This window comes from Phacochoerus africanus, chromosome 10 (assembly GCF_016906955.1).
Source record: "Phacochoerus africanus isolate WHEZ1 chromosome 10, ROS_Pafr_v1, whole genome shotgun sequence".
In the NCBI taxonomy this organism is placed as follows: domain Eukaryota; kingdom Metazoa; phylum Chordata; class Mammalia; order Artiodactyla; family Suidae; genus Phacochoerus; species Phacochoerus africanus.
In genome coordinates this window covers 130,567,854-130,595,852 of record NC_062553.1, presented here as the reverse complement: position 1 = coordinate 130,595,852, position 27,999 = coordinate 130,567,854, and the positions used below count along the sequence as shown (strand labels likewise).

The window sequence follows — 27,999 nt, the reverse complement described above, 5'->3', positions numbered from 1 at the left end:
GAGATCAAACCCACAACTCCACAGTTTCTAGTTGGATTCGTTAACCACTGAGCCACAACAACGACGACGGGAACGCCTAACCTCATATCTTAAATTTTCTTTTTAAGGGGAAGAATCACTGTCTAAAGCTTCTTTTAAACTACTTTAAAATTCTATTAAGAATCAATTAAGGTTACACTGAGTTCTTAGGCTTCGTGAGGGTAAATACTGAAACATTTGTTATACTTCTGAAACAGTTATTGTAGTAATCAGTCTTATTGAAAATTCTGGAAAATCAAGAACTATTAATGTGTCAAATGCTCATGCCCTTAGTATTGCTAAATAAATAGGTCTCTTATGGCAGAAAAATAAACTGAAATGTGGCTCAATAATCACCCTAAACTCAACAGGACACAATCAGCTATTTGCCAGTCTTTCAATTCCACCTCTCCTCACAGCACATACTTTCCCGGGAAATTCTATTCTATTTTGGGTATGAAGTGCCTCTCTAAACATATAATTTCCTTGTCTTTGAATTGTATTCTTGTGACCAAAAGGGAAAAAAAAAACCAACCAAACAAAACTGCAAATTGTTTTATGGAAAATGTCAATATCTTATTAATAATGTAAGCCATCTGATGCCAAAGAAATGAAGGTAATTTTACAAACTCAGAATTTTGGCAAGTACATGAAATTTACATTTTATTATAGTTTTATATCACACTAGTCCAAATGCATTTCTCTACAATTACTCCCCGTAGCTCCTTGGAATTATCGCAGTCATCCTTCACATGTGGCTTTACCAAAGGCTTTGAATCTAAAAACCTGCAATTTCCAATTAGTAATTTTTAATTATGAATGGGATAAGAAAAAGCCATCAGATGATGGCTGGGGGGTGCTAATTTCCAAAAAGCCACTTTGTTGAAATGTTTCTTCCGAGATACCAGGTATAAATCAGAACCTTCAAAAAGCAGGGGAAGAACCAAAATACAAGACAGAAGCCTCTTGCAGCTTAAACGTCACATAGTCCTAAACCTCTGACAAAGGCTAAGCAAAGCCTCTTTCCTGCAAAGTCTGGGTTTCCAGTATTTCCATGCAGCGGAGCTTTCAGACACACTCACTCAAGCATATCACGAGTTTAAACACCATCGTGGCTCTGGCTGCGTTAATTATGCCGGAAGAGTTTAATCCCCATCCAAGTCCAGAGGTGGAAGAACACGTAGACGGGGATGGTGATGGGCAGGAGCAGACTGTAGAAGCACAGGCTGGCTGTGCTGGTGCAGCCCTGGGGGAAGCTCTCTTCCACGGAGGCCGAGTACAGCAGTCCTCCCAGAGAGACCAGGGGGACAAGGACAGTCAGCGTGGGAAGAGACGGAAACATTCTTCTCCCCCACCCACCACCCGCCACGCTGGCTTCTTCGAAGGTAGATGGCGTTTAGAAAATTCCCTTGTGTTGTATTTAAGTATGACCTAGTGCTGCTTCATTTCTTCTGGCTTCTTATTTTGATGTGTCATCCTAGCTGCCTGTGGTATCATATTAGGAATCCCGTCAATAATCGGATAGGCTATTCCCAGCTCTTCATTAATCAATTCATTTGTCGATGGTTCATATCTGAGGGGCAGAAGAAAACCAAAATGAATCCCGGAAAACAAAACGCCTGGAAGAGTCTGAGGTTCAATAAACAGTCACATTTATCTAATTCTTCACACAGTTAGAGCCAGAAAAGCAGAATTAGACTGTTTTTCATTCTAAAAGCAGCAGTAGCCAATTCAACCATTTCTCTCAGAAAAGGAACCTCTAATTGTTCCCATTTTAGTCTGTTTCTCTCATTTTCTTTTTCACGTTATTCTTAAGCTATGCCTTAGTGGAAAAAAAAATAGTCAGAAAAGATCTCTCCTTTTCATCCAAATATTCCTTCATGACTCTTTTAAACCCTCAAACGATCCCAGCTAATTTCCTACTGGAACAGACACGAGAGGAAAATTCAGCTTCTTCGCTTATCGGAATACCTGCCTCACTGATCCATGAGAAGGAAACCACGGAAGCAGCAATCTACCACCCAAAGACAGCCACTGATGACACTGCGGTGTTTGCTAGTATTGTCCATGTTCAGGTTTAGCAGCCTGCAACTGCAGAGATGTTTATCCTAAAGAGTCTAAGTGAAAGGTTAAGAAGGCCTTTACAAAACCAGCTGGTCGAGAACTAAAAACCAAAGGGCCGCACACGTAGCTGATGCGCTTAAGATCCTACCCGGCGTTTTCGCAAGAATCTGGAAGCTATCGCATTTTCCATCGCCTTGCCTTAAAAATCTGAATGCCATGGATTAGTCTTCTGAATCCCGAGTTCATAACCCTGGCTGCACAGGAAGATCACTTGGGATCCTTTCAAGAAAATACGCAATTGCTCTGGCTCCGCCCCAAGGCCTTCGGATTCAGCCCGGGTGGGGCGTTGCCTAGAGATCTGCGTTTTAAGAAAGATTCCTCCGAGATTCTAAAACGCTGCCGGCGGAGAACCTGCCCGCCGGGATCCAAGCCTGCGAGTGGGCGGTTTGGTCTGGGAGGCCTGGGGCTCGGCTCGGGCCTCCTCCCGCCCTTCCCGCGGCGGAGCGAGTACCTGGGAAGCTGGCGGGCCCGGGTCCAAAACATGGCAGCGAAGAATACCCGGGTGACCTGAACGTCTCCCCGGTGGCTCTAAACGGCCACGCGGGCCACCCGTCCCCTCCCCGGCGACGGGAGGCCGCCAAGGAAAAGCCGCAGCGGACCAATCTTACCTGAGCGGCTTCTTGGAGAGCGGGCACACCAAGAACTCCAGCAGCGCCGGGTCGAAGGCGCGGGGCGGTTTCCCCTCCTTCTTGTTCTCGTCCGCGGACGGCCGCGACCCCGAAGCGTGCAGGCACCTCCTGGCGACCGCGGACGGCGGCGCGCGTGTCCCTCGCAGCGCTAAGGCCAGCCGACCGCGCGCTCCGCTCAGCATGGTCCGGCAGCCGGCGAGCGGACCTCCGCACCCCCTGGGCCGCTCGGCCGACCCCGGGGAGTCCCGCCCAGGCGGCCAGGCCCCGCCCCCCGGTGCTCGGGAAACGCTGCCCCCGACGGCTGGAGGCCCGCTCTTTGGTTCCGAGGGCGCTCGGGACCCGACTGCTTTTCCCGCGGCACCACTCGGTATTGAGAGCCCGGCCTGCAGCCTGGGCTTTTTGCGGCTCTTCCTGCCGGTTTGCAGGTTGCAGACAAAACCCACGCTCAAGTGGAGGCGTCTTGAGTTTTCACCAGGGCCTGCCGCAGGGCCTCCAGGAAGCCAGTGGCCGGACCTCAGAGTCACACAGTGTTAGACTTGGACCTCCGTGGTTATCACCAAAATGAGGTTTCAAACACACTGTCAATTGGGTATGTTAAAAAGCATTACTTGTTTTATGTGTATCTGTCAGTCTTTGCAGTACCACACTTTCTATAACCTTGTTTGGCTTTTTTTTTTTTTCTCCTTTCATTTAAAAAAAATATAAGAACGGGAAAAGAATGGCTTAGTCCTCTTAAGCTTAAGATGCCCAGTTTCTTACCCTGGGCTCAATGGCATAATAATAGCACCACTCATTTGCTTCTGTAAATGAGCTTGGAAACCGCAAGGAGTCTAAGTAACTGCGTCCTTTAATTAAATGGGTGATCCACACAATGGTTTTTTTCCCGCCCCGCATTTGCTTCTGACTCTCCCAGGAAATGATGCGGATTTGATCTCTTTCTTATAGTGTAGGAGGTAAGTGCCTGGGGTCCGGGCCTGACACCTTGGTCCCAGGTGCATCGTTTACTAGTTGTAGGGCTCCCGCAAATGACCTAACTCCCCAGCTTTCTTATCTGTGTAATAAGATTAATTATTGTTCCCACCTCACATAATTCCATCCTGGGGCTTAAAATGTGCTAATGAATGCAGAGAGTATTTAGAAAAATGCCTGTGGCAAATGAATGCTCAGTTAATGGCACATATTGTCATTTTTATTTTCTCTATTCTTTGCAGCCCAGTATACTAGAAGATTCTCGGTTAGTCATCAAAATCCACCCCCTTTTTTTGTCTTTTTAGGGCAGCACCTGCAGCACATGAAAGTTCCCAAGCTAGATAGAGCTCAAATAGGAGCTGCAGCTGCCAGCATACACCAGAGCCACAGGAAAGCCAGATCCTTAACCCACTGAGCGAGGTCAGGGATCAAACCCGCATCCTTATAGATACTAGTTGAGTTCGTAACCTGCTGAGCCACGAGGGGAACGTCCAAAATTTTCTCGTTGTCTCGCTAAATATTGAATCTTTTCTTGCATCATTGGGGCTTTACCACTTAACACTTTGAGCTCCTGGGAGGTGGGGATAGGAGTTGAGGGATATATAGATAAACATACAAGATTGTATGTCCAAATTTCTCTTCCACTCAGCAGTGCAAAAGTAGAGGCAATTTTGTGTTGTCTGTTCACTCTACTTTAAAAAATCTACTACATCACTGGATGCTCTTTGTTCACTAATGTGCAAAAGATTTCAGCCTGAGGCAGCTGTCAGGGATGTAGCCTCAAGAGGTCCCATTGTTAAGTTCCTATATTATTTCCCACTAGAGCCATAGTAGGAATTAATTTTTCAGGTGTAGTTAGTTGATACCTTGGGCTCTAGGGAAGGAGTGAGGTATAGGAAAGAGGGTTCAGCAAGGTATTGCAATGCAGAGCTTGACTTTGGCTAGCTCTGGGTGGGCCAGGCCGGAACCTCAGCCCCCAAGGTAGGAGCAAGCACCCATGCTTAAGACAAGCTTTTTAGTCTCAAGTCACCTCACCTGGCTGGTAGAGCCTCATCAACTGAGTTTTCTAACCAGTTATAAATAGCTTCAGTGTGCATCCACGAAGAAGGTTGGAAGCAGATCAGTTTAATTTATATTAGTATTGGGGAGAAATGGAGAGTACCAGCAAAATATCGACAATATCTTCAAGTTTATAACACCCCAAATCAACATCCAGTATTTAAGGAACATCTGAGAGTGTGAAGTATTAGCCGAAACCATGTCAATGTGAAGTTGCAAGATGTCAAAGCAAAAATGTTTCTCAACAGCCCTCAGTAATTAAGGAATCCAACTTATTTCTGCATAGTAGTATCCTGAGCTGAATGTATAAAATTGTATAAATTGTATAAAATTGTGAAATGAGTCCTTTTTACTATTGGCATGGCTCGGATCTTTCCCATCACAGAGCTCTGGGCCTAGGTACCATATTAGCTGTGTGACCTCTGAAAACCCTTCGCCTCAATCTTCTCATCTGTAAAATAGTATCATCATACTACCTACCTTATTAGGGTTGTTGAGGGGATTAAATCAATTAATACAAGTAAAGCAGCTAGCATGGGGGCTGGTACAGAGTACACATTATAAGAATGTTAGCAGATCGGTGGAATTCCTTATGCTGAAGATGGAGAAAATTCTGATAAGAAAGGAAATCACAATATACCACTGGGAACCTGTAGTTTAACTGAACGTGGAATTTTGATCATTTCCAATGTGGATAATACTGAAACATAACTCTTAGGTTATTTCTATCACACTGCCTGGAGTTAGAAATCTCCAGGCAGTGGAGAGGCTAGAATATACATTTTAAGCAAGTTCCATAGGCATTCCTGCTGTGGTGCAGTGGGCTAAAAATCTAACTGCAGGGGCTTGGGTTGCTTCAGAGGTGCAAGTTCAATCCCCAGCCTGACTCAGGGTTAAAGGATCCAGGGTTGCCACAGCTGCAACTGGGATTCAGTCCCTGGCTGGGGAACTTCCACATGCTGCAGATGCAGCTACAAAATAATAATAATCAAATCCCTTGGAGTTCCTGTCATGGCTCAGCTGTAGCAAACCCAACTAGTATCCATGAGGACACCTGTTTGATCCCTGGCCTCGCTCAGTGGATTAAGGATCCAGTGTTGCCGTGAGCTGTGGTGTAGGTCACAGACATGGCTGGGATCCTGTGTGGCTGTGGTGTAGGCTGGCAGCTGTAGCTCCGATTCCACCCCTAACCTGGGAACCTCCATATGCTGTGGGTGTAGCCCTAAAAAGAAAAAAAAAAAAATCAAGTCCCATAAATACCAAATCTGGGACATTGAAATTTGGGAATCTCTGATTCAGAGAAGTTAAAATCACTTTTCCACTAGATGGCATCATCCAATATCTGAACTAACAGTTACTGCTGTCTGTACGTTTCTTTCTGTGATTACAAAGATTTGCTTTGATTTTGACAGTTGTTTCCTTAATTTGATGACCTTTATTTTAGGAACAAGTCACAAAAATTTTTTAATAAATTACAATTGGAATGGGTTCATTACAATCAAGAGTCCAACAGATAAATGGACAAAAAGTATGAAAAAAATCACAGAAAGTACAGTTGATCAATAAACATAAAAATTTCATCCCCAATAGTAACATAATGCCAGCATCAAACAGCAAATAATTCAAACATCAAAGAAATTTCCATCTCTCACCAATAAAAATTGTAAGTATTTTCAAAGTGTAAATTTTTTTTTGCTTTTTTCTTTAGGGTTACACGTGTGGCATATAGAAGTTCCCAGGCTAGGGGTCAAATTGGCAAAGTGTAATTCTTTTTTTTTTTCTTTTTTTGTCTTTTTAGGGCTGAACCTGCAGCATATGGAGGTTCCCAGGCTAGGGGTCCAATTGGAGCTGTAGCCACTGGCCTACACCACAGCCACAGCAACGCCAGATCTGAGTCGTATCTGAGACCTACATCACAGCTCACGGCAATGCTGGATCCTCAACCCACTGAACGAGGCCAGGAGTCAAGCCCACATCCTCATGGGTGCTAGTTTGGTTCGTTAACCACTGAGCCACGACGGAAACTCTGGCAAAGTGGAATTCTTAATATTTGCCATTCATTTAATAATTTATTCAGTGCCCACTCTGTGACAGGTACTGTCCGAATTAGAGTTTTCCAGGGAAACAGAATTAATTGTGTGTGTGTCTGTATATAGGGTTCCTTATGGGGAACTCACTCATTGGATTATGCAAGCCAAGAAGTCTTGAGAGGTACTGACCGAAAGCTGGAGACCCTGGAAAACCAAGGGTGTAAATCCAATTTGATCCCGAGGGCCAGAGGAGTGGACAGTGTAGATCCAAGGCCAAGGGCAGGAGAAGACAGATATCCCAGCTCAGCCAGCCAGGTAGGAAGCGAAGGCATGAACTCCTTCCTCCGCGTTTTTGTTCTGTGTGGACTTTCTTCAGACTGGATGATCTTCCTCCGCTTTGCTGGGGGCTCTGTTTTACTGAGTCCTCCGATTCGCGTACTGGTTTCATGTGTCCCTCCCAGACACACCCAGAAATAATTTGAATCTGGACACCCCTTGACCCAGCCAGGATGACACAGAAAGTTAACATCATACTGTCCTAAAGGCCCCAGCTGTCCTTTGGATACACCGTTAAACAGTGTTAAAAATACAAACTCAGAGTTCCCGTTGTGGCTCAGTGGATTTGGAATCTGACGAGCATCCATGAGGACGTGGGTTCAATCCCTGGCCATGCTCAGTGCATTGAGGATGTGGCGTTGCCATGAGCTGTGGTGTAGGACGCAGACAACAGCTTGGATTCTGCGTTGCTGTGGCTGTGGCGTAAGCCAGCAGCTGTGGTTCCCATTCGACCCCTAGCCTGGGAACCTCCATATGCCGTGAGTGTGGCCCTAAAAAGACAAAAAAAAAAAAAAAAGACGTTTGCTGACAGAGATAAGCATGATGAACCATCAAGACTACATAGTAGGAGTCCTGTTGTGGCTCAGTGGGTTAATAAATGAACTACTATCCATGAGGTTTTGGGTTCAAAGCCCAGCCTCACTCCATGGGTTAAGGATCCAGTGTTGCCACAAGCTGCGGCATAGATTGCAGATGTGGCTCAGATCTGGCGATGCTGTGGCTGCAGTGTAGGCTGGCAGCTACAGCTCCAATTTGACCCCTAGCCTGGGAACTTCCATATGCGGAAGGTGAGGCCCTAAAAAGAAAAAAAAAGAAAAAAAGACTACATAGCAACTGAGGGAAGAATGAATAATAAGGATTTGAGTGGGTGTTGAATGGTTGCATGTTAATGTATATTTTAAAAGATTTTTTTTTTTCTTTTTATGGAAGTTCCTGGGTTAGGGGTTGGGTTGGAGCTGCAGCTGCAGGCCTGCACCGCAACAACACTGGATCCGAGAAGTGACCCACGCTGCAGCTTGTGGATCCTTAACCCAGTGAGCAAGGCTAGGAAATCCAACCGAAATCCTCTGGGACACTACGTTGTGTTCTTAACCCACTGAGCCACGAGGAGAATTCCAAAAGATTTTTTGAAGTATAGTTCATTTACAATGTTGCATTCGTTTTTTTTTCCTGTACGGCAACGTGATTCAGTTATATATCTATATTCTTACTCATATTCTCTTCATTATGATTTGTCTCAGGATGTTAAGATAGTTCCCTGCGCTACACGCGAGACCTTGTTGTTTATCCACCTTGCAAACACTAGTTTGCCAATGCTAATCCCAACCCCCCAGTCCCTCCCTCCTCAAACCCCCTACCTCTTGGCAACCACAAGTCTGTTCTGTATGTTCTATGAGTCTCTTTTTGTTTCGTAGATATGTTGATTTGTGAATATACATTTTAAATGGCTTCTGTATATAGCTATCACGTTTCAAAACTTCCAGTGATTACAAACGTGGCCAGGTTTGGTCTTTAGCTTAAAAGTTCAACATAATTAGGGAGTTCCCGTCGTGGCTCAGTGGTTAACGAATCCGAGTAGGAACCATGAGGTTGCGGGTTCAGTCCCTGCCCTTGCTCAGTGGGTTAACAATCTGGCGTTGCCGTGAGCTGTGGTATAGGTTGCAGACGCGGCTCGGATCCCGTGTTGCTGTGGCTCTGGCGTAGGCTGGTGGCTACAGCTCCGATTCGACCCCTAGCCTGGGGAGCTATATGCCGCGGGAGCGGCCCAAGAAATAGCAAAAAGACAAAACAAAAACAAAAACAAAAAAAAAGAAAAAGTTCAACATAATTAGGATGCAAACATATGGAAAGAAGAGTAGTATTTCTTTTTTTTTTGTCTTTTTTTTCTCAGCAAGTGGAGGTTCCCAGGCTAGGGGTCTAATTGGAGCTGTAGCCACTGGCCTGTGCCAGAGCCTCAGCAACTTGGGATCTGAGCAGGGTCTGCAACCTACACCACAGCTCATGGCAACGCCGGATCCTTAACCCACTGAGTGAGGCCAGGGACTGAACCCGAAACCTCATGGTTCCTAGTCGGATTCGTTAACCACTGAGCCACGACAGGAACTCCCAAGGGTAGTATTTCTTAAAGAGACTCACCACCACTATTTTGTTCTTTCATCTATTTATAGATATTATGAAATACTCCAAAAATAAGAAGAGAGGTCACTAAAACTGTAAGGGTGTCAAAGAGGACGTATCCAGGTAAGCAACTCCCTGTAATATTAATTTGACAGTTTAGAATAAAGGAAGTTAAAGGAAAATGGCAGGCAGTTCTTTCCAACTGGGCTTTAAGTTGGGGTAGTAATAGTGCCTGTGCTGTGTACTTTGGCCTTCTCGACCTCTGTTTCCTCCTCCTATCTGGAGGAGTTGGCAAGCTAAAAGTATATCTTCCAGACTCTCTTGCAGCTAGGGTTGTGGAAGTGCAGGAAGTTCTGTGCACAGATGAGATTTGAAAGAGAGATAGAGGCAGGCTTCCTGCAGCAGGGAGAGCTGACAGGTAGGCTCTGACAGACACAACATTTGCATGGGTAGGGTCTCTGTAGCCCTCTGGGCATAGCCTCTACAATGTGAGGCAGCTGTGGCAGCAACCGCAGTGGTAGCAGCAGCAGCCTCCTGCCCCCTGGGTCACAGCTATGAGGGTGTGACCTTAATGCCAAAACTCCAGAGCAACACCTGTCTTTCTGACCCTCAGCTCCTCCAGTCAATTTATATGCATGCACTTCCCTGTATTAAATTCCTTTAGGAAGTCCTGTTGTGGCTTAGTGGGTTGAGAACCTGAACCTGACATAGTGTTCCTGAGGATGTGAGTTCCATCCCTGGCCTCACTTAGTGCCTTAAGGATCTGGGGTTGCCACAAGCTTCGGCATAAGTCACACATGCAGCTTAGGTACCACATTGCTGTGGCTGTGCTGTAGGCCTGCAGCTGTAGCTCTGATTTGACCCCTGGCTGGGAGCTTCCATAGGCCTCAGGTGTGGCCATAAAAAAAGAAAAAAAAAATTCCTTTTTACTGGAAACACTTGGAATCGTTAATTTTTTCCTGTCCTGAGCCCCGAGTGATAAATTGCCCCAGAATGTTGATGTGAGAATGAAATATAATGACATATGCAAGTTACTTAGAGAAGTACCTGACCCTTTTATGCAATATATGCTAGTTATTTAAATTTTTATTAGGGAGATAAGTTCAACTAAAAAGAACAGTCCAGGCCAGTGGTTGAAAACTACAGCTCGAAGGCCAGATGCCGCCCCCCACCTGCTTTCACGAATGACGTTTTATTGGAGCACAGCCTCTGCTGTTCGTTTACACGTTGTCTGTGGCTGCTCTCACTCTTCAAGGTCACAGTTGCAACAGAAACAGAAGAGACCACAAAGCCTAAAATATTTACCATCTGGCCCTTTATAGGTATAATTCACTTACCTCTAATCTGAACTATCAAAAAGAACGAGGCCTTGGAGTTCTCCTTGTGGCTCAACAGTAACAAACCTGACTAGTATCCATGAGGATGCAGGTTCGATCCCTGGCACCGCTCAGTGGGTTAAGGATCCAGCGTTGCTGTGAGCTGTGGTGGCACAGTTGAGGCTCTGATGTTGGCTGTGGCTTAGGCCGGCAGATGCAGCTCCGATTAGACTCCTAGCCTGGAAACTTCCTTGTTCCTCGGGTGCGGCCCTAACAAGACCACACAAAAAACACAAAAAAAGCAAAACAAGGCCTCTGAGGACTGGGAAGCATTCATGAAAACAATTCTCCTCCTGATACAGAGCTGTCGTATTGAGGAAAAGTAGTTTGGGAAGTTTTCTTCCTGCAAGGGTTCAAAGTAGAACGTTGAGGAGGGGGAAAGATCCTTATATTATGTGCAGAATTCTGATTTTATAAGTAAAATTGGAGGGCAAAAAGGAGGCAAAACTGACGTCATCTGAGTCCTCAGCAAGTGATTTGGTAGCACTCAAAGCACCACCCCTGCCTTCTGGGGGTTTTCCTCTGGATCACACAGCCCAGCTGCGAAGGTGACCAGCATCGTACCCAGAGTCTGTGTTACCTCGTTCGCGCCAGGTCACCAGTTCTTAGAGTTCCTTTCTTCCTAAGACGTCTGGCATTCACCCACTCTGATCTTCAGAGTCAGTATTCTAATCTAGTTCTCAGGAATTTCAAACTGTGGTCAGTTGAATATAGTCCTAAGTTCCTTGTCTTTGTACTTTTTTTCTCCTTTAAAATTCCAATTTAGGATTTCCTCTTGTGGTTCAGTGGCAACAAAGCCTTCTAGCACCCATAAGGATGCCGGTTTGATCCCTGGCTTCGCTTGGTGGTTTGGGGATCCGGTGCTGCCATGAGCTGTGGTGTAGGTGGCAGATGTGGCTCGGATCTGGCATGGCCGTGGCTGTGGTATGGGCCAGCAGCTGCAGCTCCGATTCCATCCCAAGCCTGAGAACGTCCATGTGCCACAGGAGTGGGCCCCCCCCCCCCACGCCAAAAAAAATTCCAATTTGTCAAAATTTCACCAAAAGAAAAATTATTATGTCTGATTTATGATTTTTTCAAAAGATGTATTAACAAGTCATAATCACCCCAAATCCATAGCTTACCTTAGGGGTTCCCTCTTGGAGGTGTACATTCTGTGGGCTTGGACACCTGCATAATGGCACAGACCTGGCCTTATGGTATCGTACGAGGCATTTCCACCGCCCTGGATGGTCCCTGTGCTCCACTTACTTTTGTGTTTGACTTTAAAGCTCTATGTATTTTCAACTTTTACTAAGTTTCTTGGCTTTTCTGTCTCTCTCTCTCTTTTTTACTCCTCGTCTCCCTTTTTCTATCCCCCACCTCCACCTCTTTCTTCCCCACTTCCTTCCTGCTGCTGGATAAATATGACCCATATAATCTGACAGTGCTTTTCAAACTTGAATGTGCCAGTGAGTCACCTGGGAATCATGTTCAAATGCAAATTCTGATTCAGAATGAGTGAGATTATCCTGACCAGGCGGCTGGAAATCGTCATTTCTTAAAAGCTTCCAGGTGATGCTGCTGAGTTTCCTAGACTCTCTAGAACAGTGATTCTCAAACTGAGATGCTTTGGGCCTCCAGGGGACACTTGGCAACATTGTGGAGACATCTCTGATTGTTACAGCTGGGGTGGTGCAACGAAGTGGAGGCCAGCAACGCCGCTAAGCATCCTAGCATGCTCGGGACAGCCCCGCATGACAAAGCAGTGTCTCGCCTAAAGGTCAATAGTGCTGAGGCTAAGAACCCCGCTCTAGAATGATCTTAATCATAAGTACCCAGTGTGTATCTTCTGTGACTCTAACAGGGATTGTTTGTTGTTGTGGTTTCAGCAGGAAAAAGCTTTCCAGGTCGCTGCCATTGAGACCTGGGAGGTTCCCTCTTTTAGCCCGTTCCTGTGACTCAAAGAGTTTCTTACCAGGAAGAATTGTTCCTTTTTTCTTTCAAAAGTTTACTAGCCCTCAGGTCATATCCTCTCCCAATTTATTATGTGAAAATTATGAATGGGATTTTTCGTGGTATTAATGTGATTTTTGAAAGCCCGTAATCCTAGAAAATGATAAAATATTCAGGGAGCAAGTTTATAGGCTTGAAATAGGTGATCTTATAGGACTTTTGTATTATCCATATTTAGGCTAGTGCTTTAAGGTGTCTTAGAAAACAACTGAAGCGGGAGTTCCCGTCGTGGCGCAGTGGTTAACGAATCCGACTAGGAACCATGAGGTTGCGGGTTCGGTCCCTGCCCTTGCTCAGTGGGTTAACGATCCGGCGTTGCTGTGAGCTGTGGTGTAGGTTGCAAACGCGGCTCGGATCCCGCGTTGCTGTGGCTCTGGCGTAGGCCGCTGGCTATAGCTCCGATTCAACCCCTAGCCTGGGAACCTCCATATGCCGCGGGAGCGGCCCAAGAAATAGCAACAACAACAACAACAACAAAAAAGAGAAAAAAAAAAAAGAAAACAACTGAAGCGATTCTCAAAATGGAATCAATACAGATTTTACTCTGTGTATGTTTCCAATGAATCTTCAGATTGTATCAATCAAATAGTGCCTAGTGTAGACAGGCGTGCACCTTAAAAGAAGCTTTTCCTGGAGTTCCCTTGTGGCTCAGTGGGTTGAGGATTTGGCATTGTCCCTGCAGTGGCTCATGTCCCTGCTGTGGCTCAGGTTCCCGGATCTCTGGCCCGGGAACTTCCACATGCCCCATGAGCGGCCAAAAAAAAAAAAGCATTTCCCTGTACTTATTTAAGGAAGATGCGCACTAGGTCTGCAGTTCTTCGGTCTGCCTGTAGGAAGGTGTGTTTTCCGTGGTTGAAGAGATTCGGGAATTTGAATTTGATAACTCTCCTTGGATTGAACTCTTCAGCGACATGGCCACACAAAAGAACTATTACCTATAAGAATATGATGACTTTACCAGAATCATGATTAAACGGAAGGAACCACAAAAATATTTTTACTTAAACTAGGGTCACAATTCCAAGTTTTTGAAAGTCTGCTTTTCCTGATATTCTTGGCCCCTCAGGCATCTCTGGCTGACTCAGCCCAGTGTTGAGCTTCCTACCTGGCCTGCCGCCGGCACCTGGGGCTCAGCCCTGGGATGCATTCTGCTCCGATTTCTTCTTGATTTCCTTTCAAGGGAAACTAATTCCAGGTTCTGAGCCAGGATTTGGTCTTGTCACTGAGGATGTTTTCTTTTAATGGAAGGATCTCATTGAAGCATAATGTGTTCACCCGTGTATAGAATCCATCAACTGCAAAAGGTTATATAAGGTGATCCCATCAGATAGAATTTGCCTCTTATTATCTCACTGCCCCCACAACGCTCCCTCCTCTTCCCTAAACTCCATAGAAGATACCACCATCCACTGAATCACCTGGGCCCCGTGCTGAGGTCATCGCACGCTTGTTCCTCCCCCGCCACCACTGCAGTCCGTCATCAGCACCCTCGTCTAGGTCCTCACGACCTTCTGCCCTATTTTTCACCAATACTCTTTTGATAGGTGCTGCCCCCAGTCCTGCCTTTTTTCAATTCATCTCCCGCACTGTTGCCAAAATATTCTTTTAATGTAAAAATTAATCACAGAACTTAACAAGTAAAAGCCTTTGCTTAAAATGTAGTTTCCAGGAGTTCCCGTCGTGGCGCAGTGATTAACAAATCCGACTAGGAACCATGAGGTTGCGGGTTCAGTCCCTGCCCTTGCTCAGTGGGTTAACGATCCGGCGTTGCCGTGAGCTGTGGTGTAGGTTGCAGATGTGGCTCGGATCCCGCGTTGCTGTGGCTCTGGCGTGGGCCGGTGGCTACAGCTCCGATTAGACCCCTAGCCTGGGAACCTCCATATGCCATGGGAGCGGCCCAAGAAATGGCAAAAAAAGAAAAAAAAAATTGTAGTTTCCAAAGCCTGAATGTGACTGCCATAGGGAATTTTGGCTTTAATTCTTCTGATGGTATCTGAATTTATATATTAAATATAAATTTATATATATGTGTATAATATATAAATTTAATAGACCATAGACTAAATATATAGACTATAATTAATAGACTTAATTTTTAGAGCAATTTTAGGTTCGCAACATGGTGGAGTAATAAGTACAGAGTTGCTGTCTATCCCCTCCCCCCCCAAACACACACAGCCTCCCCCACTAGCAACAGCCCCCACCAGAGGGGAACATTTGTTAGACTCAGTGAACAATCGTTGTTACCCCAAATCCGTAGTTTACATTACGATTCACTCTTGGTGTTGAACACTCTGTAGGTTTGGACTAATGTCCAATGACAGGCATCTACCATCATAGTCTCCTACAGAGTATTTTCACTGCTCCCCAAATCCCCGGCGCTTCACTTGCTCATTCCTTCCCCAAACCCTGGCAATCTCCATCTTTTTTCTTTCCTTTCCTTTCCTTTCCTTTCCTTTCCTTTCCTTTCCTTTCCTTTCCTTTCCTTTCCTTTCCTTTTCTTTTTGCTTTTTAGGGCTGCACCTGCTGTATATGGAGTTTCCCAGGCTTGGGGTCAATCGGCAGCTATAGCTGCCAGCCTACACCACAGCTCACAGCAATACCAGATCCTTAACCCACTGAGTGAGGCCAGGGATTGAACCTGCAACCTCATGGTTCCTAGTTGAATTCGTTTCTGCTGCGCCATGATGGGAACTTCTATATGTATTTTTTTATATGGGGATAAATTAAAATGTAGAATCCTGGGACAGATAGGAATTAGAAATATTTTCTAATTCCAAATTAAAAATGTTTTTCGTTAAAGATATTTTAGTTTTAGTCCAAATAATCTTCAGTAGCCAACTTCCATTTCCTGTACTCATTGCTCAGCTTTATTAAAAAAATTATTTATTATTAGTAGTAGTAGTATAATTTTTAAAAGTTACACTGTAGAGAAAGACAAATACTGCATGATCTCTGCTCCTCTCCCTACTGGTAAGTTAGTTTGTTTTCTATATTTGAAAGTTGCTTTCTTTTTGGTGATATTCACTAGTTTGTTGTAATTTTTAGATTCCACATGTAAGTGATAGCATACAGTGTTTGTCTTTCTCTATATGACTTATTTCACTTAGCATAATACCCTTCATCTCGGTTTTCTTTCTTTGTTTTTTCTTTTTACAGCCACATCTGTGGCATATGGAAGTTCCGGGGCTAGGGGTCAAATCAGCTGCAGCTTCAGGCCTACGCCGCAGCCATGGCAATGCTGGATCTAAGCTGCACTGCAGCCTACACAGCAACTTACAACAACGTTGGATCCTTAACCCACTCAGTGAGGCCAGGGATCTAACCTGCATCCTCAAGGAGACGACGTCAGGTCCTTAACCTGCTGAGCCACATGGGAACTCCCTCCACCTCAATTTTCTGATTGCAGAGTCCTTTGCTGCTAAACTTTCAAAGATGTAAGCAGAGACTTTTAACTCCTTGTCACCCTGATTTATGAAAAGCAAGCAAAAAGGAGGTGCATACAAGGTCAAACACTGCCATCTTGACCGAGTCACCATTTTTCTGTCAAGATAATTGACAGTGATGACATCGAGTTACAGTTTTAACTCCCTCATCAGGCGCATTGAGACTGAATCCCCCCCGGTCTCTTACTGGCTATTGTGATATCGTATGAGATAGAGAGCAGAACATTTCATTCTCAGTTCCAGTCCCTTGTCATAATGAACACAAATCACCTCATGGGAACGTAATGACCTACTTCAGTGTCCCTTGCTTTGTATGTGACAGCCGAACAGGTTAGATATTCACAGATGCAGGCAAAAGCCAAGAACTCCCAACCCCACTTCCTTAGGAGTGTGCAAACTTTCCTGGCTGACCAGGCCCTCAAGGAAGTGGCCTCTGTCTCTCTCTAGCATCTTTCCTTATGGTGGCCACTCCCCTTCTTGGATTCCGCCAAGATTCTGAATCATGTGTTGTCTTACTCATACTCTAGGCTCTTTTAGAGCTTCGCATCCTTTGCTCAAGCCATTCCACCTACCCCAAATATCCTTCCCTCCATTTGTCCATCTAAACCACTGTTTGTCTTTTAAGACCCAGTTTGAACACAACTTCTTTTAGGAATATTACTCTAACCCTGTCCTTTTCCAGGCTCCCTGGGAATTGGCGAATCCATCCTTTTTGTGCAGTGGTGGATCACACATATGCATGCACACCACCTGTACGACCTCATTGCCTTCATTCCTTACATGGCTGTCTCCCCCACTAATCTGTAAGATCTTTGAGGTTACATGTCATGTATTTTTTTTTCTTTATCTCTGCATCTAGCACAGTAACTGGTATACAGTAGGTTTTAAATAAATATTGTAAAATGAATGTAACATATCCAGTACAAAAAGTTCGGTTGTTTCTCTAAACTTGCCAGCAGAAAAAAAAATTATTATATGGTCATAGCGCATGCTGGGAATATACCTACCAGCGAAAAGAAAAGCACAATTCACTTTTCTTGTTCAGTTTAGAGAAATTCTAGACATATAACCTCTTCTCCGATCTGGTTATAATTTTGAGCAACATGAGTTAGGGTGGCTGTGCCAGAAGGAGTACTGTGTCCTATCCATCTTCTAAGTTCTTTTTTATTTGAGGTTATATATATATTTGAAACTTTACATAAAAGTTACAAAAATAGAACAAAATTCTGTGTACTCATATCTAGGTTTCCTGAGTTAATTGCTCTCTATGGCTAGATTTAAAAAAACTGAGAGTAACTTGCAGACCTAAGGCTTAAACGCTTCCAAACAAAAACAAAAAATATTACCTTACATCACCACAGTGTAATTACCCAAATCAGGAAATTAATATTGATGCATTATTGGATAATGTACAGATTTCAGTTTTGCCACTTGTCCCATTAATGTACTTTTATAGCAAAAGAAAAAACATTTCTGGTCCAGGATCCAGTCCAGGATCAAACATTACTTTTAGTTGTCATGTCTCATTTGTCTCTTTTAATATGAAATGTTTGTTTTTTTTATCTTTCATGCTCTTGACATTTTGAAGCAGTCACCCAACTCTTCACAGCAAGTCCATTCTTCGATTTGCCTTGTCTGATATTTCCTCATCACTAGATTCAGGTTATACCTTTTTGCCAGAACTATCACACAGGGATGTTATGTCGTTCTCAGTGAATCAACCACGTAACTAACTCTAAACATTTTATTAAGATGGTGCCCCTGGAGTTCCCGGTGTGGCGCAGTGGTTAACGAATCCGACTAGGAACCATGAGGTTGCAGGTTTGATCCCTGGCCTTGCTCAGTGGGTTAAGGACCTGGCGTTGCCGTGAGCTGTGGTGTAGGTTGCAGACTCGGCTCGGATCCTGCGTTGCTGTGGCTCTGGCGTAGGCTGGCAGCTACAGCTCCGATTCGACCCCTAGCCTGGGAACCTCCATATGCCGCGGGAGCGGCCCAAAGAAATAGCAAAAAGACAAAAAAAAAAAAAAAAAAGATGGTGCCCGTAAGTTTTCTCTGCTGTGAATGAGTTTTTCTCTGCATAGTTAATAAGTATCATATGGGGATGAGGTTGTATTTTAGGCTAAACAAAAGAGAGAGTGTGCAAGTTTTCCTAAGTAACCTCATGGGACGTTGTTTAGCTCTGTCTTTTGACCTTCCTAGAGATTACATTCAAAAACTAGAAGACTGTTTAAAATGGCAACCTTCTGACTCTTTTAGTGCTTTAGCTGCCAAATTATTTATGGGAACAAGATGTAGCTTGCAATTCCATAGGGCTGAATATTATAGCCCTAAGTAAATGGGAGCTGTGCATTCAGCAGCTCCTCCAGGGGATGAAGCCTGAATAGCAGCACAACTGTTGTTTCTGTAATGTTCTACGCATTTGGCTCACTATTGGATCACTCTTCAAAAACCTCTGACAGGAAGATGATGTCCTAGGCTGCTGTTAGTCACACTTTACAAGCAACAGAACAGATTTATGCCGGCGTTAAAGTGATGAGTCCTTTCAGTCTCTTTGTTCAACCCACGTATCCGTTAAGAGAGAACTATGCTGAAATTATGCAGGTGATTTCGTCCATGTTTATATGTTTTTCAGAAGTGTAAGTCTAGCACAATATATAGAATGCTTTTAACTACTCTTTCAAATGGCTCCATGTCATAGTTAAGGAATCATGTGGGTTTTTAAATGCTAAATTGTTAACTTTTTGCTTTATTGAAGTATGATTGATAAATGAAAATTGCATATCTTTAAGATGTATAATGTTGTGTTCTGATATACAGCCCAAAATGATTACCACAATTAAGCTAATTAAGATCTGTTACCTCATCTAGTGTGTGTATGCTAAGTAACATATATGTTATCTGACATAGTTGTGTGTATAGTGAGACTATATAAAATTTACCCTCTTACTATCGAAACCCAAGTTTTTACAGAACTAGAACAAATAATTTTAAAATTTGTGTGGAAACACAACAGACTCCAAATAGCCAAAGCAATCTTGAGAAAGAAGAACAGAGCTGGAGGAATCATGCTCTCTGACTTCAGACTATACTACAAAGCTATAGTCATCAAAACAATATGGTACTGGCACCAAAATAGACCTGTAGGTGAATGGAACAGAATAGAGATCCAAGAAATAAACCCACATGGTTATGGCCAATTAATCTGTGGCAAAGGGTCAAGAGTATACAATGGAGAAAAGACAGTCTCTTCAATAAGCGGTACTAGGAAAACTGCACAGCTCCATGTAACAGAATGAAATTAGAACAGTCTCTCACACTATATACAAAAGTAAACTCAAAATGGATTAAAGACTTAAATGTAAGACCGAAAACCATAAAACTCCTAGAGGAAAACATAGGCAAAATATGTTTTGACATAAATTATAGTAGTTTTTTTGACCTGTCTCCTAAAGCAAAAGAAATAAAAGCAAAAATGAACAAATGGAACCTAATTAAACTTAAAAGTTTTCCTTTAAGAAAAGGAAACCAACAACTTAACAAAAAGACAACCTACAGAATGGAAGAAAATATTTGCAAATGATACAACCAATAAGGGGTTGATATTCAAAATATATAAGTAGTTCATACAACTCAACCTCCAAAAAGTAGCAACCCAATTAAAAAATTGGCAGAAGACCTGAGTAGATGTTTTTTTCAAAGAGCACAGTCAGAAGGCCAACTGGCACATGAATACTATTCAGCCATTAAAAAAGAATGAAATTTTGCCATTAGTAGCAACATAAATGAACTTTGGCAGTATTATGCTTAATGAAATAAGTCAGAGAAAGACATTTGTATATGACTTATATGTGGATATTACTGTATGATATTACATATATGTGGAAGCTAAAAAAATAAAACCAATTAGTAAATATAACAAAAAAGAAACAGATTCACAAATATAGAGAACAAACTTGTAGTTACCAGTAGGGAGAGGGAAGTGGGGAAGGGGGATTAAGAGGTGTAAACTATTATTTATAAAATAAATAAGAGGGAGTTCCTGTTGTGGCACAGCAGAAATGAATCCAACTAGGGACCATGAGGTTTTGGGTTTGATCCCCAGCCTCATTCAGTGGATTAAGGATCTGGCATTGCCGTGAGCTGTGGTGTAGGTCACTGACGTGGCTCAGATCTGGTGTTGCTGAGGCTGTGGTCTATAGCTCCGATTGGACCTCTAGCCTGGGAACCTCCACATGCTGTGCCTGTGGCCCTAAAAAGACGAAAAAAAAAAAGAAAAAGAAAAAGAAAAAAGTGGGTGGGGGGGAGAAAGAGGAAGGAAGAAAAAACAGTTGTGAATCAGTGTGTTGTATGCTTGAGGCTTAGATAACATTATACAGCAACTATTATCGAAGAGATGCTCCTTTCCTCATTGTGTGTTCTTGGCACCTTTGTAGAAGATCAATTGACCATAAATGCGTTGGTTTTTTTCTGGGCTTTCTATTCACTTCTTTTTTCTGTATGTCTCTTTCAGAAGGTACCATACTGTGTTGATTACTACAGCTTTATAACACAGTTTGAAATCAGAATGTGTGATGCCTTCAACTTTGTTCATGTTGCTCAAGTTTGCTTAGGATATTTGGGGTCCTTTGTGGTTCCACATGAATTTTAGGATTTTTTTTTTCTATTTCTGTGGAAAATGCCATTGGAATTTTGATAGGGATTGCATTAGATCTGAAGATCTCTTTGGGTAGTTACATTATTTTTCTCATATTATTTTCTATCATGTTCTATCACAAGTGATTGGATATAATTCCCTGTGCTACATAGTAGCATCTCATTGCTTATTCATTTTATTTTATTTTATTTTATTTTTTTATTTTTATTTATTTTTTGCTATTTCTTGGGCCGCTCCCGCGGCATATGGAGGTTCCCAGGCTAGGGGTCTAATCAGAGCTGTAGTTGCCAGCCCACGCCAGAGCCACAGCAACGCGGGATCCGAGCCGTGTCTGCAACCTACACTACAGCTCACGGCAACACCGGATCGTCAACCCACTGAGCAAGGGCAGGGACCGAACCTGCAACCTCATGGTTCCTAGTCGGATTCGTTAACCACTGCGCCACGACGGGAACTCCCTGCTTATTCCTTTTAAATGTAATTGTTTGCATCTACTAACTCCAAACTCCCAGTGCATCCCACTCCCTCCTGCTTGGCAGGTGCAAGTCTGTTCTCCATGTCCATGAATTTGTTTTTGTCTTGCAGATTGGTTCATTTGTGCTATGTTTTACATTCCACATGTAAGTGATATCATATGTGGATATGCTATCCCTTTCTCTTTCTGACTGACTTCACTTAGTATGAGAATCTCTGGGAGTTCCCGTCGTGGCGCAGTCGTTAACGAATCCGACTAGGAACCATGAGGTTTCGGGTTCGGTCCCTGCCCTTGCTCAGTGGGTTAATGATCCGGCGTTGCCGTGAGCTGTGGTGTAGGTTGCAGATGCGGCTCGGATCCCGCGTTGCTGTGGCTCTGGCGTGGGCTGGCAACTACAGCTCTGATTAGACCCCTAGCCTGGGAACCTCCATTTGCCGCGGGAGTGGCCCAAGAAATAGCAACAACAACAACAACAACAACAAAAAGACAAAAGAGAATCTCTGGTTACATCCATGTTGCTGCAAATGGCATTATTTTTTTATGGCTGAGTAGTATTCCATTGTGTATATATACCACATCTTCTTAATCCATTCATCTGTCAATGGACATTTAGGTTGCTTCCATGTCTTGGTTATTGTGAATAGTGTTGCAATGAAAATAGGCTTGCATGTATCTTTCTGAATGAAAGTTTTGTTCGGAATATATGCCCAGGGGTGGGATTGCTGGATCATGTGGTAGTTCTATATTTAGTTTTCTGAGTTATCGCCATTCTGTTTTCTATGGTAGTTGTGCCAATTTACATTCCCACCAACAGTTCCCTTTTCTCCACACCCTCTCCAGCATTTTTTATTTGTAGACTTAATAATGATAGCATTCTGACTGGTGTGAAGTGGTAGGTACCTCATTGTAGTTTTGATTTGCATTTCTCTAAGAATTAGTGATGCTGAGTATTTTTTCTTGTGCCTGTTGGCCATTCATATGTCTTCTTCAGAGAAATGTCTATTCGGGTCTTCTGCCATTTTTCAGTTGGGTTGTTTGTTTTTTGCTGTTGAGTTGTATGAGTTGTTATATATTTTGGAGATTAAGCCCATGTTGGTTGCATTGTTTGCAACTATTTTCTCTTATTCCATAGATTGTCTTGTTGGTTTTTTCTTTTTGGTCTTTTTGCCTTTTCTAGGGCTGCTCCCATGGCATATAGAGGTTCCCAGGCTAGGGGCCTAATTGGAGCTGTAGCCTCTGGCCTTCACGACAGCCACAGCAATGCTAGATCTGAGCCGCATCTTCGACCTACACCACAGCTTACAGCAACGCCAGATCCTTAAACCTCTGAGCAAGGCCAGGGATTGAACCTGCAACCTCATGGTTCATAGTCGGATTTGTTAACTACTGAGCCATGACGGGAACTCCATTCTTGGTTTTTTAAATGATTTCTTTTGCTGTGCAGAAGCTTATCAGTTTGATTAGGTCCCATTGCTTTATTTTTGTTTTTATTTCTATTGCCTTGGGAGGCTGACCTAAGAAAACATTTGTAAGGTTGAGGTCAGAGATTGTATTGCCTATGTTCTCTTCTAGGAATTTGATGGTGTCTTGTCTTATGTTTAAGCCTTTAAGCCATTTTGAGTTTATTTTTGTGCATGGTGTGAGGGTGTGTTCTAGTTTCATTGCTTTGCATGCAGCTGTCCAGGCTTCCCAGCATCACTTGCTGAAGAGACTGTCTTCCCCCATTTTATGTTCTTGTCTCCTTTGTCAAAGATGAATTGACCATAGGTGTCTGGGTTTATTTCCCAGTTCTCTATTCTGTTCCATTGGTCTGTCTGTCTGTTTTGGTACCAGCACCACACTGTCTGGATGACTGTGGCTTTGTAGTATTGCCTGAAGTCTGGGAGAGTTACGCCTCCTGCTTGGTTTTTGTTCCTCAGGATTGCTTTGGCAATTCTGGGTCTTTTGTGCTTCTGTATAAATGTTTGGATTGTTTGCTCTAGTTCTGTGAAAAAAGTCATGGGTGATTTGATAAGGATTGCATTGAATCTGTAGATTGCTTTGGGTAGTATGGCCATTTTCACAATAATAATTTTTCCCACCCAGGAGCATGGACTATCTTTCCATTTCTTTGAATCCTCTTTCATTTCCTTGATGAATGCTTTATAGTTCTCAGCATATAAGTCTTTCGCCTCCTTGGTCAGGTTTATTCCCAGGTATTTGATTTTTGGGTGCGATTTTAAAGGGTATTGTATTTTCGTATTCCTTTTCTAATGTTTCATTGTTAGTATCCAGAAATGTGACTGATTTCTGAATGTTCATCTTATATCCTGCTACATTGCTGAATTTGTTGATCAGTTCGAGTCGTTTTTGTGTGGAGTCCTTAGAGTTTTCTACGTATAGTATCATGTCATCTGCATACAGTGACAATTTTACCTCTTCTCTTCCAATGCGGATGCCTTTTATTTCTTTTGTTTGCCTGATTGTTGTGGCCAGGACTTCCAATACTATGTTGAATAAAAGTGGTGAGAGTGGGCATCTTTGTCTTGTTCCAGATTTTAGAGGGAAGACTTTCAGCTTTTCTCCATTGAGTATTATATTTGCTGCGGGTTTGTTGTAAATGGCTTTTATTATGTTAAACTATGTTCCTTCTATATCCACTTTGGTGAGAGTTTTTATCATGAATGGATGTTGGTCTTTGTCAATGCTTTTTTCTGCATCTATTGAGATGATCGTGTGTTTTTTTTTTTGGGGGGGGGTACACCTTTTAGGGCCGCACCTGCGGCGTATGGAGGTTCCCAGGCTAGGGGTCTAATCAGAGCTGTAGCTGCCTGCCTAGCCAGAGCCACAGCAATGCCAGATCTGAGTCATGTCTGCAACCCACACCACAGCTCTCAACTTAACCTACTGAGTGAGGCCAGGGATCGAACCCTCAACCTCATGGTTCCTAGTCGGATTTGTTTCCGCTTCACCACAATGGGATCCGATCATGTGGTTTTTGACTTTTCTTTTGTTAATGTGGTGTATGACATTGATTGATTTGCGTATGTTGAACCATCCTGTGAACCTGGGATGAATCCCATTTGGTCATGGTGTATGATCCTTTTTATATGTTATTGGATTTGGTTGGATAAAATTTTCTTGAGAATTTTTGCATCTATATTCATCAAAGATATTGGCCTAAAATTTTATTTTTTAGTAGTATTTTTGTCTGGCTTTAGTAATAGAGTGATGGTGGCTACATAGAATGTCTTTGAGAGTGTTCCTTCTTTTTCAATCTTTTGGAAAAGTTTAAGGATACTACAAGTTCTTCTTTGTATACTTGGTAGAATTTGCCTGTGAAGCCATCTGGTCCTGGAGATTTGTTTGTAGGGAATGTTTTTATTACATATTCAATTTCATTTCTAGTGATCAACTGTTCCATTGATCAATTTCTTCTTGATTCAGTTTTAGTGAGCAGTACATCTCTAGACAGTTGTCCATTTCTTCTAGATTGTCAAATTTATTGGCATGTAATTGTTTATAGTACTCTCTTATGGTTTTTTGTATTTCTGCAATACCCATTGAGATTTCTCCTTTTCATTTCTTATTCTGTTTATTTGAGTTCTTTCCACTTCATGGTGAGTCTGGCCAGAGGTTTGTCGATTTTGTTTACCCTTTCAAAGAACCAGCTCTGGGTTTTATTGATTTTTTTCTATCGTTTTTTAATCTCTATTTTATTGATTTCCTCTCTGATCTTTATGATTTCCTTCCTTCTGCTGACTTTGGGTTTTGTTTGTTCTTTTTTTAATTCTTTCAGGTGATAGGTTAAGTTGTTAAGATTTTTCTTCTTTTCAAGAAGGCTTGTATCACTATGACCTTCCCTCTAAGCACTGCTTTTGCGGCATCCCATAGATTTTGAATGGTTGTGTTTTCATTACCATTTGTCTCAAGGCATTTTTTAATTTCCCTTTTGATTGCCTCATTGACCCATTGGTTTTTTAGTAGTATGTTATTTAGTCTCCATGTAGTCAGTTTTTTCTCATTTCTTTTCTTATGGTTGATTTTAGTTTCATGCCATTGTGGTCAAAGAAGATACTTGCAATAATTTTTATACTTTTAAATTGGTTGAAGTTAGTTTTGTGCCCCCAGTATGTGGTCATTCTTTGAGAATGCTCCATGTGCACTTGAAAAAAAATTTGCATTCTGATTTTTTAACGTAGTTTCCTGAAAATGTCAATTAAGTCTAACTTTCCTATTGTGTCATTTAGGATCTCTGTTGCCTTACTGATTTTCTGTCTAGAGGATCTGTCCATTGATGTGAGTGGGGTGTTAACGTCTCCTAGATCGTCGTATTCCCATTAATTTCTCCTTTTATGTCTGTTAGTATTTGTTGTTTTATCTGGGTGCTCCTATATCAGGGGCATCTATACTGATGACTGTCATATCCTCTTCTTAAATGGATCCTTTTTATCATTAAATAGTGTCCTTCTTTTTCTTTCTTTCTGGCCTTGATTTTAAAGTCTTCATTGTCTGATACGAGTATGGCAACTCCTGCTTTCCTGTTTTTCCATTCTCATGAAATGTCTTTTTCCATCCCCTCACTGTCAATTTAAATGTGTCCTTTGCCCTAAGGTGAATCTCTTGTAGATAGCACACTGTAGGCTCATGTTTTTGTATCCAATCTGCCACTTTATGTCTTTTGATTGGAGCTGTCAGTCCACTGACATTTAAATTATTGATAAATATGTATTTATTGCCATTTTAACCTTGTTTTCCAGTTTATTCTATTTCTCCTTTGTTCCTTTCTTTTTCTGGTTGGATGATTTCCTATTATTTTATGCTTGTCTTTTTCTTTTCAGTTTTTGTGAATATAATGTTTGGTTTTGACTTGTGGTTGCCCTGTTTTTCAAGTACGTTAACTTCTTCCTATATCTGCTTGCTTTAACCAGATAGTCATATACGTTCAAACACATTCTAAAAAAAAGAATCTAGGAGTTCCCATCATGGCCAAGGGGAAATGAATCAGACCAGCATCCATGAAGACACAGGTTTGATCCCTGGCCTTGCTCAGTGGGTTAAGGATCTGGCATTGCTGTGAGCTGTGGTGTAGGTCGCAGATGAAGCTCGGATCTGGCATTGCTGTGCCTGTGGCAGCTACACCTCAAATTCAACCCCTAGCCTGGGAACCTCCATATGCCACGGGTATAGCCCTAAAAAGATAACTAACTAACTGAAGTCTAGATTCACTTACTTTCCTTCCCCACATTCTGTGATTTTGAAGTCCGTTTTTAACATCTTCATGTTTGTCCTTTTGCTGTTCCTTGTATTTACCATCACTTTTACAATAGGTTTTCTTTTTTTTTTTCTTTTAGATCTGTATACTGGCTTATTTAAGTGATTGCTTTCCAATTGTGATTTCCTCCATCCTGTTTCTTCTTACTTCTTATTTAGAGAAGCCCTTTCAGCATTTCCTTTAGAATGGGTTTAGTATTGCTGTGCTCTTTTAGTTTTCGTTTGTTGGAGAAAATCTTTATTTCTCCTTCTATGTTAAATAGTATTCTTGCTGGGTAGAGTATTCCAGGCTGCAAATTTTTCCGTTTTATGTTGTCAGCCAAATGGGAAGTCCGAATTTTTCCCTTTTAGAACTATGAATGTATCTTGCTACTCTCTTCTGGTCTGTAGTATTTCTATAGAGAAATCAGCTGATAGTCTTACGGGGGTTCCTTTATAATTAATGCTTTGTTTTTCTCTTGCTACCTTTAGAATCCTCTCTATCTTTAACTTTTGCCATTTTCATTATAATATGCCTTGGTGTGGGCCTGTTTGGCTTCACCTTGTTTGGGGCCCTCTGTACTTCCTGTACCTTTATAGCTTTTTCCTTTAGATTTGGAACGTTTTCAGACATAATTTCTTCAAATATATTTTCAATCCCCTTTTCTTTTTCTTCTCCTTCTGGAATCCCTATTATGTGTAGATTGGCCCACTTTATATTATCCCATAGACCTCATATTGCTTTCATGTCTTTTCACTTGGTTTTCTGCCTGCTGTCCTGATTGGGTGATTTCCATTATTCTATCTTTCAAGTCACTAATTCATTCCTCTGCATTATTCATTCTGCTCTTTAATGCCTTTAACTCAGCTCATGTCTCTGAAAATGCATTTTATAATTTTTCTTGGCTCTTTCCAATATTTTGTAGTTCCTTTCTAAAATAATCTGCACTACTGTTCATGTCTGCTCTTAATTCCTTCAGTATTTTCACTACCTCATTTTTGAACTCAGTATCTGTTAGACTGCTTTCGTCTGTTTCATTGTTTGCTCTTTCGGGTGAATTCTCCTGTTCTTTTAACTGGGAATGGTTCCTGAGCGTCTTCATTTTGCTTATATTTTTCCTCTTCTGTGACTTTAGGGAAACCAACTACTGTAGTGTTGGAGGGCTATTTCTTTGTAAGAGCACCCCTTTGTTTTTTTTTGGGGGGGGATTACTCTTTATTTTTGGTGTGGGAGTTTGGATATTTGCTCTTTCCCCAGTGTGAGCAGGTTCTTATCCCCTTGATAGGGTGCTGCTTGTATTTGCAGGGAGAAGGAGGCAATGGGCACAGCTAGTAGTACGTAGTTGCTGGCTTCTTCACAGTAGCAAGAACGTTCCAGAAGGTGGTGCCAGCTACTCCTCGTTCAGGGCCCTAGGACCTGGTAATGAGCCTCAGGCAGATTGAGGCAGTGCCCAGAGCATTGGGCAGTGGCAGCGACATGGTGTGTGAGTTCCCGGAGGAGTGAGAGCAGGAACGGGTGGTGTTCAGTCACAACGCCC

At 42.6% G+C, this 27,999-nt stretch overlaps 2 protein-coding genes and 1 long non-coding RNA gene across 4 annotated transcripts in view; 1 reads left to right on the top strand and 2 right to left on the bottom strand.

Moving 5' to 3' along the window:
• Positions 1 to 558: 558 nt before the first annotated feature.
• Positions 559 to 1,360, bottom strand: PIGY (phosphatidylinositol glycan anchor biosynthesis class Y). Its single transcript, XM_047798433.1, has one exon. The coding sequence runs from the start codon at positions 1,358 to 1,360 to the stop codon at positions 1,145 to 1,147; it is 216 nt and encodes a 71-aa protein (XP_047654389.1). The 3' UTR covers positions 559 to 1,144.
• PYURF (PIGY upstream open reading frame) lies at positions 559 to 3,023 on the bottom strand. The gene is made up of 2 exons (XM_047798432.1): positions 2,751 to 3,023; positions 559 to 1,591 (listed from the first exon to the last, which is right to left on the bottom strand). Exons 1-2 carry the CDS (start codon positions 2,951 to 2,953, stop codon positions 1,450 to 1,452), a joined length of 345 nt encoding a protein of 114 aa, XP_047654388.1. The 5' UTR covers positions 2,954 to 3,023; the 3' UTR covers positions 559 to 1,449.
• A 127-nt stretch (positions 3,024 to 3,150) lies between these two features.
• LOC125137593 (uncharacterized) overlaps positions 3,151 to 27,999 on the top strand; it is a 58,211-nt gene continuing 33,362 nt past the window's right edge. The window contains exons 1-3 of one of the 2 annotated variants that reach the window (XR_007137443.1): positions 3,151 to 3,360; positions 6,956 to 7,144; positions 9,334 to 9,406. This is a non-coding gene — a long non-coding RNA (uncharacterized LOC125137593). The remainder of the gene's footprint in view (positions 3,361 to 6,955; positions 7,145 to 9,333; positions 9,407 to 27,999) is intronic. The other variant, XR_007137442.1, reaches the window with a different exon arrangement.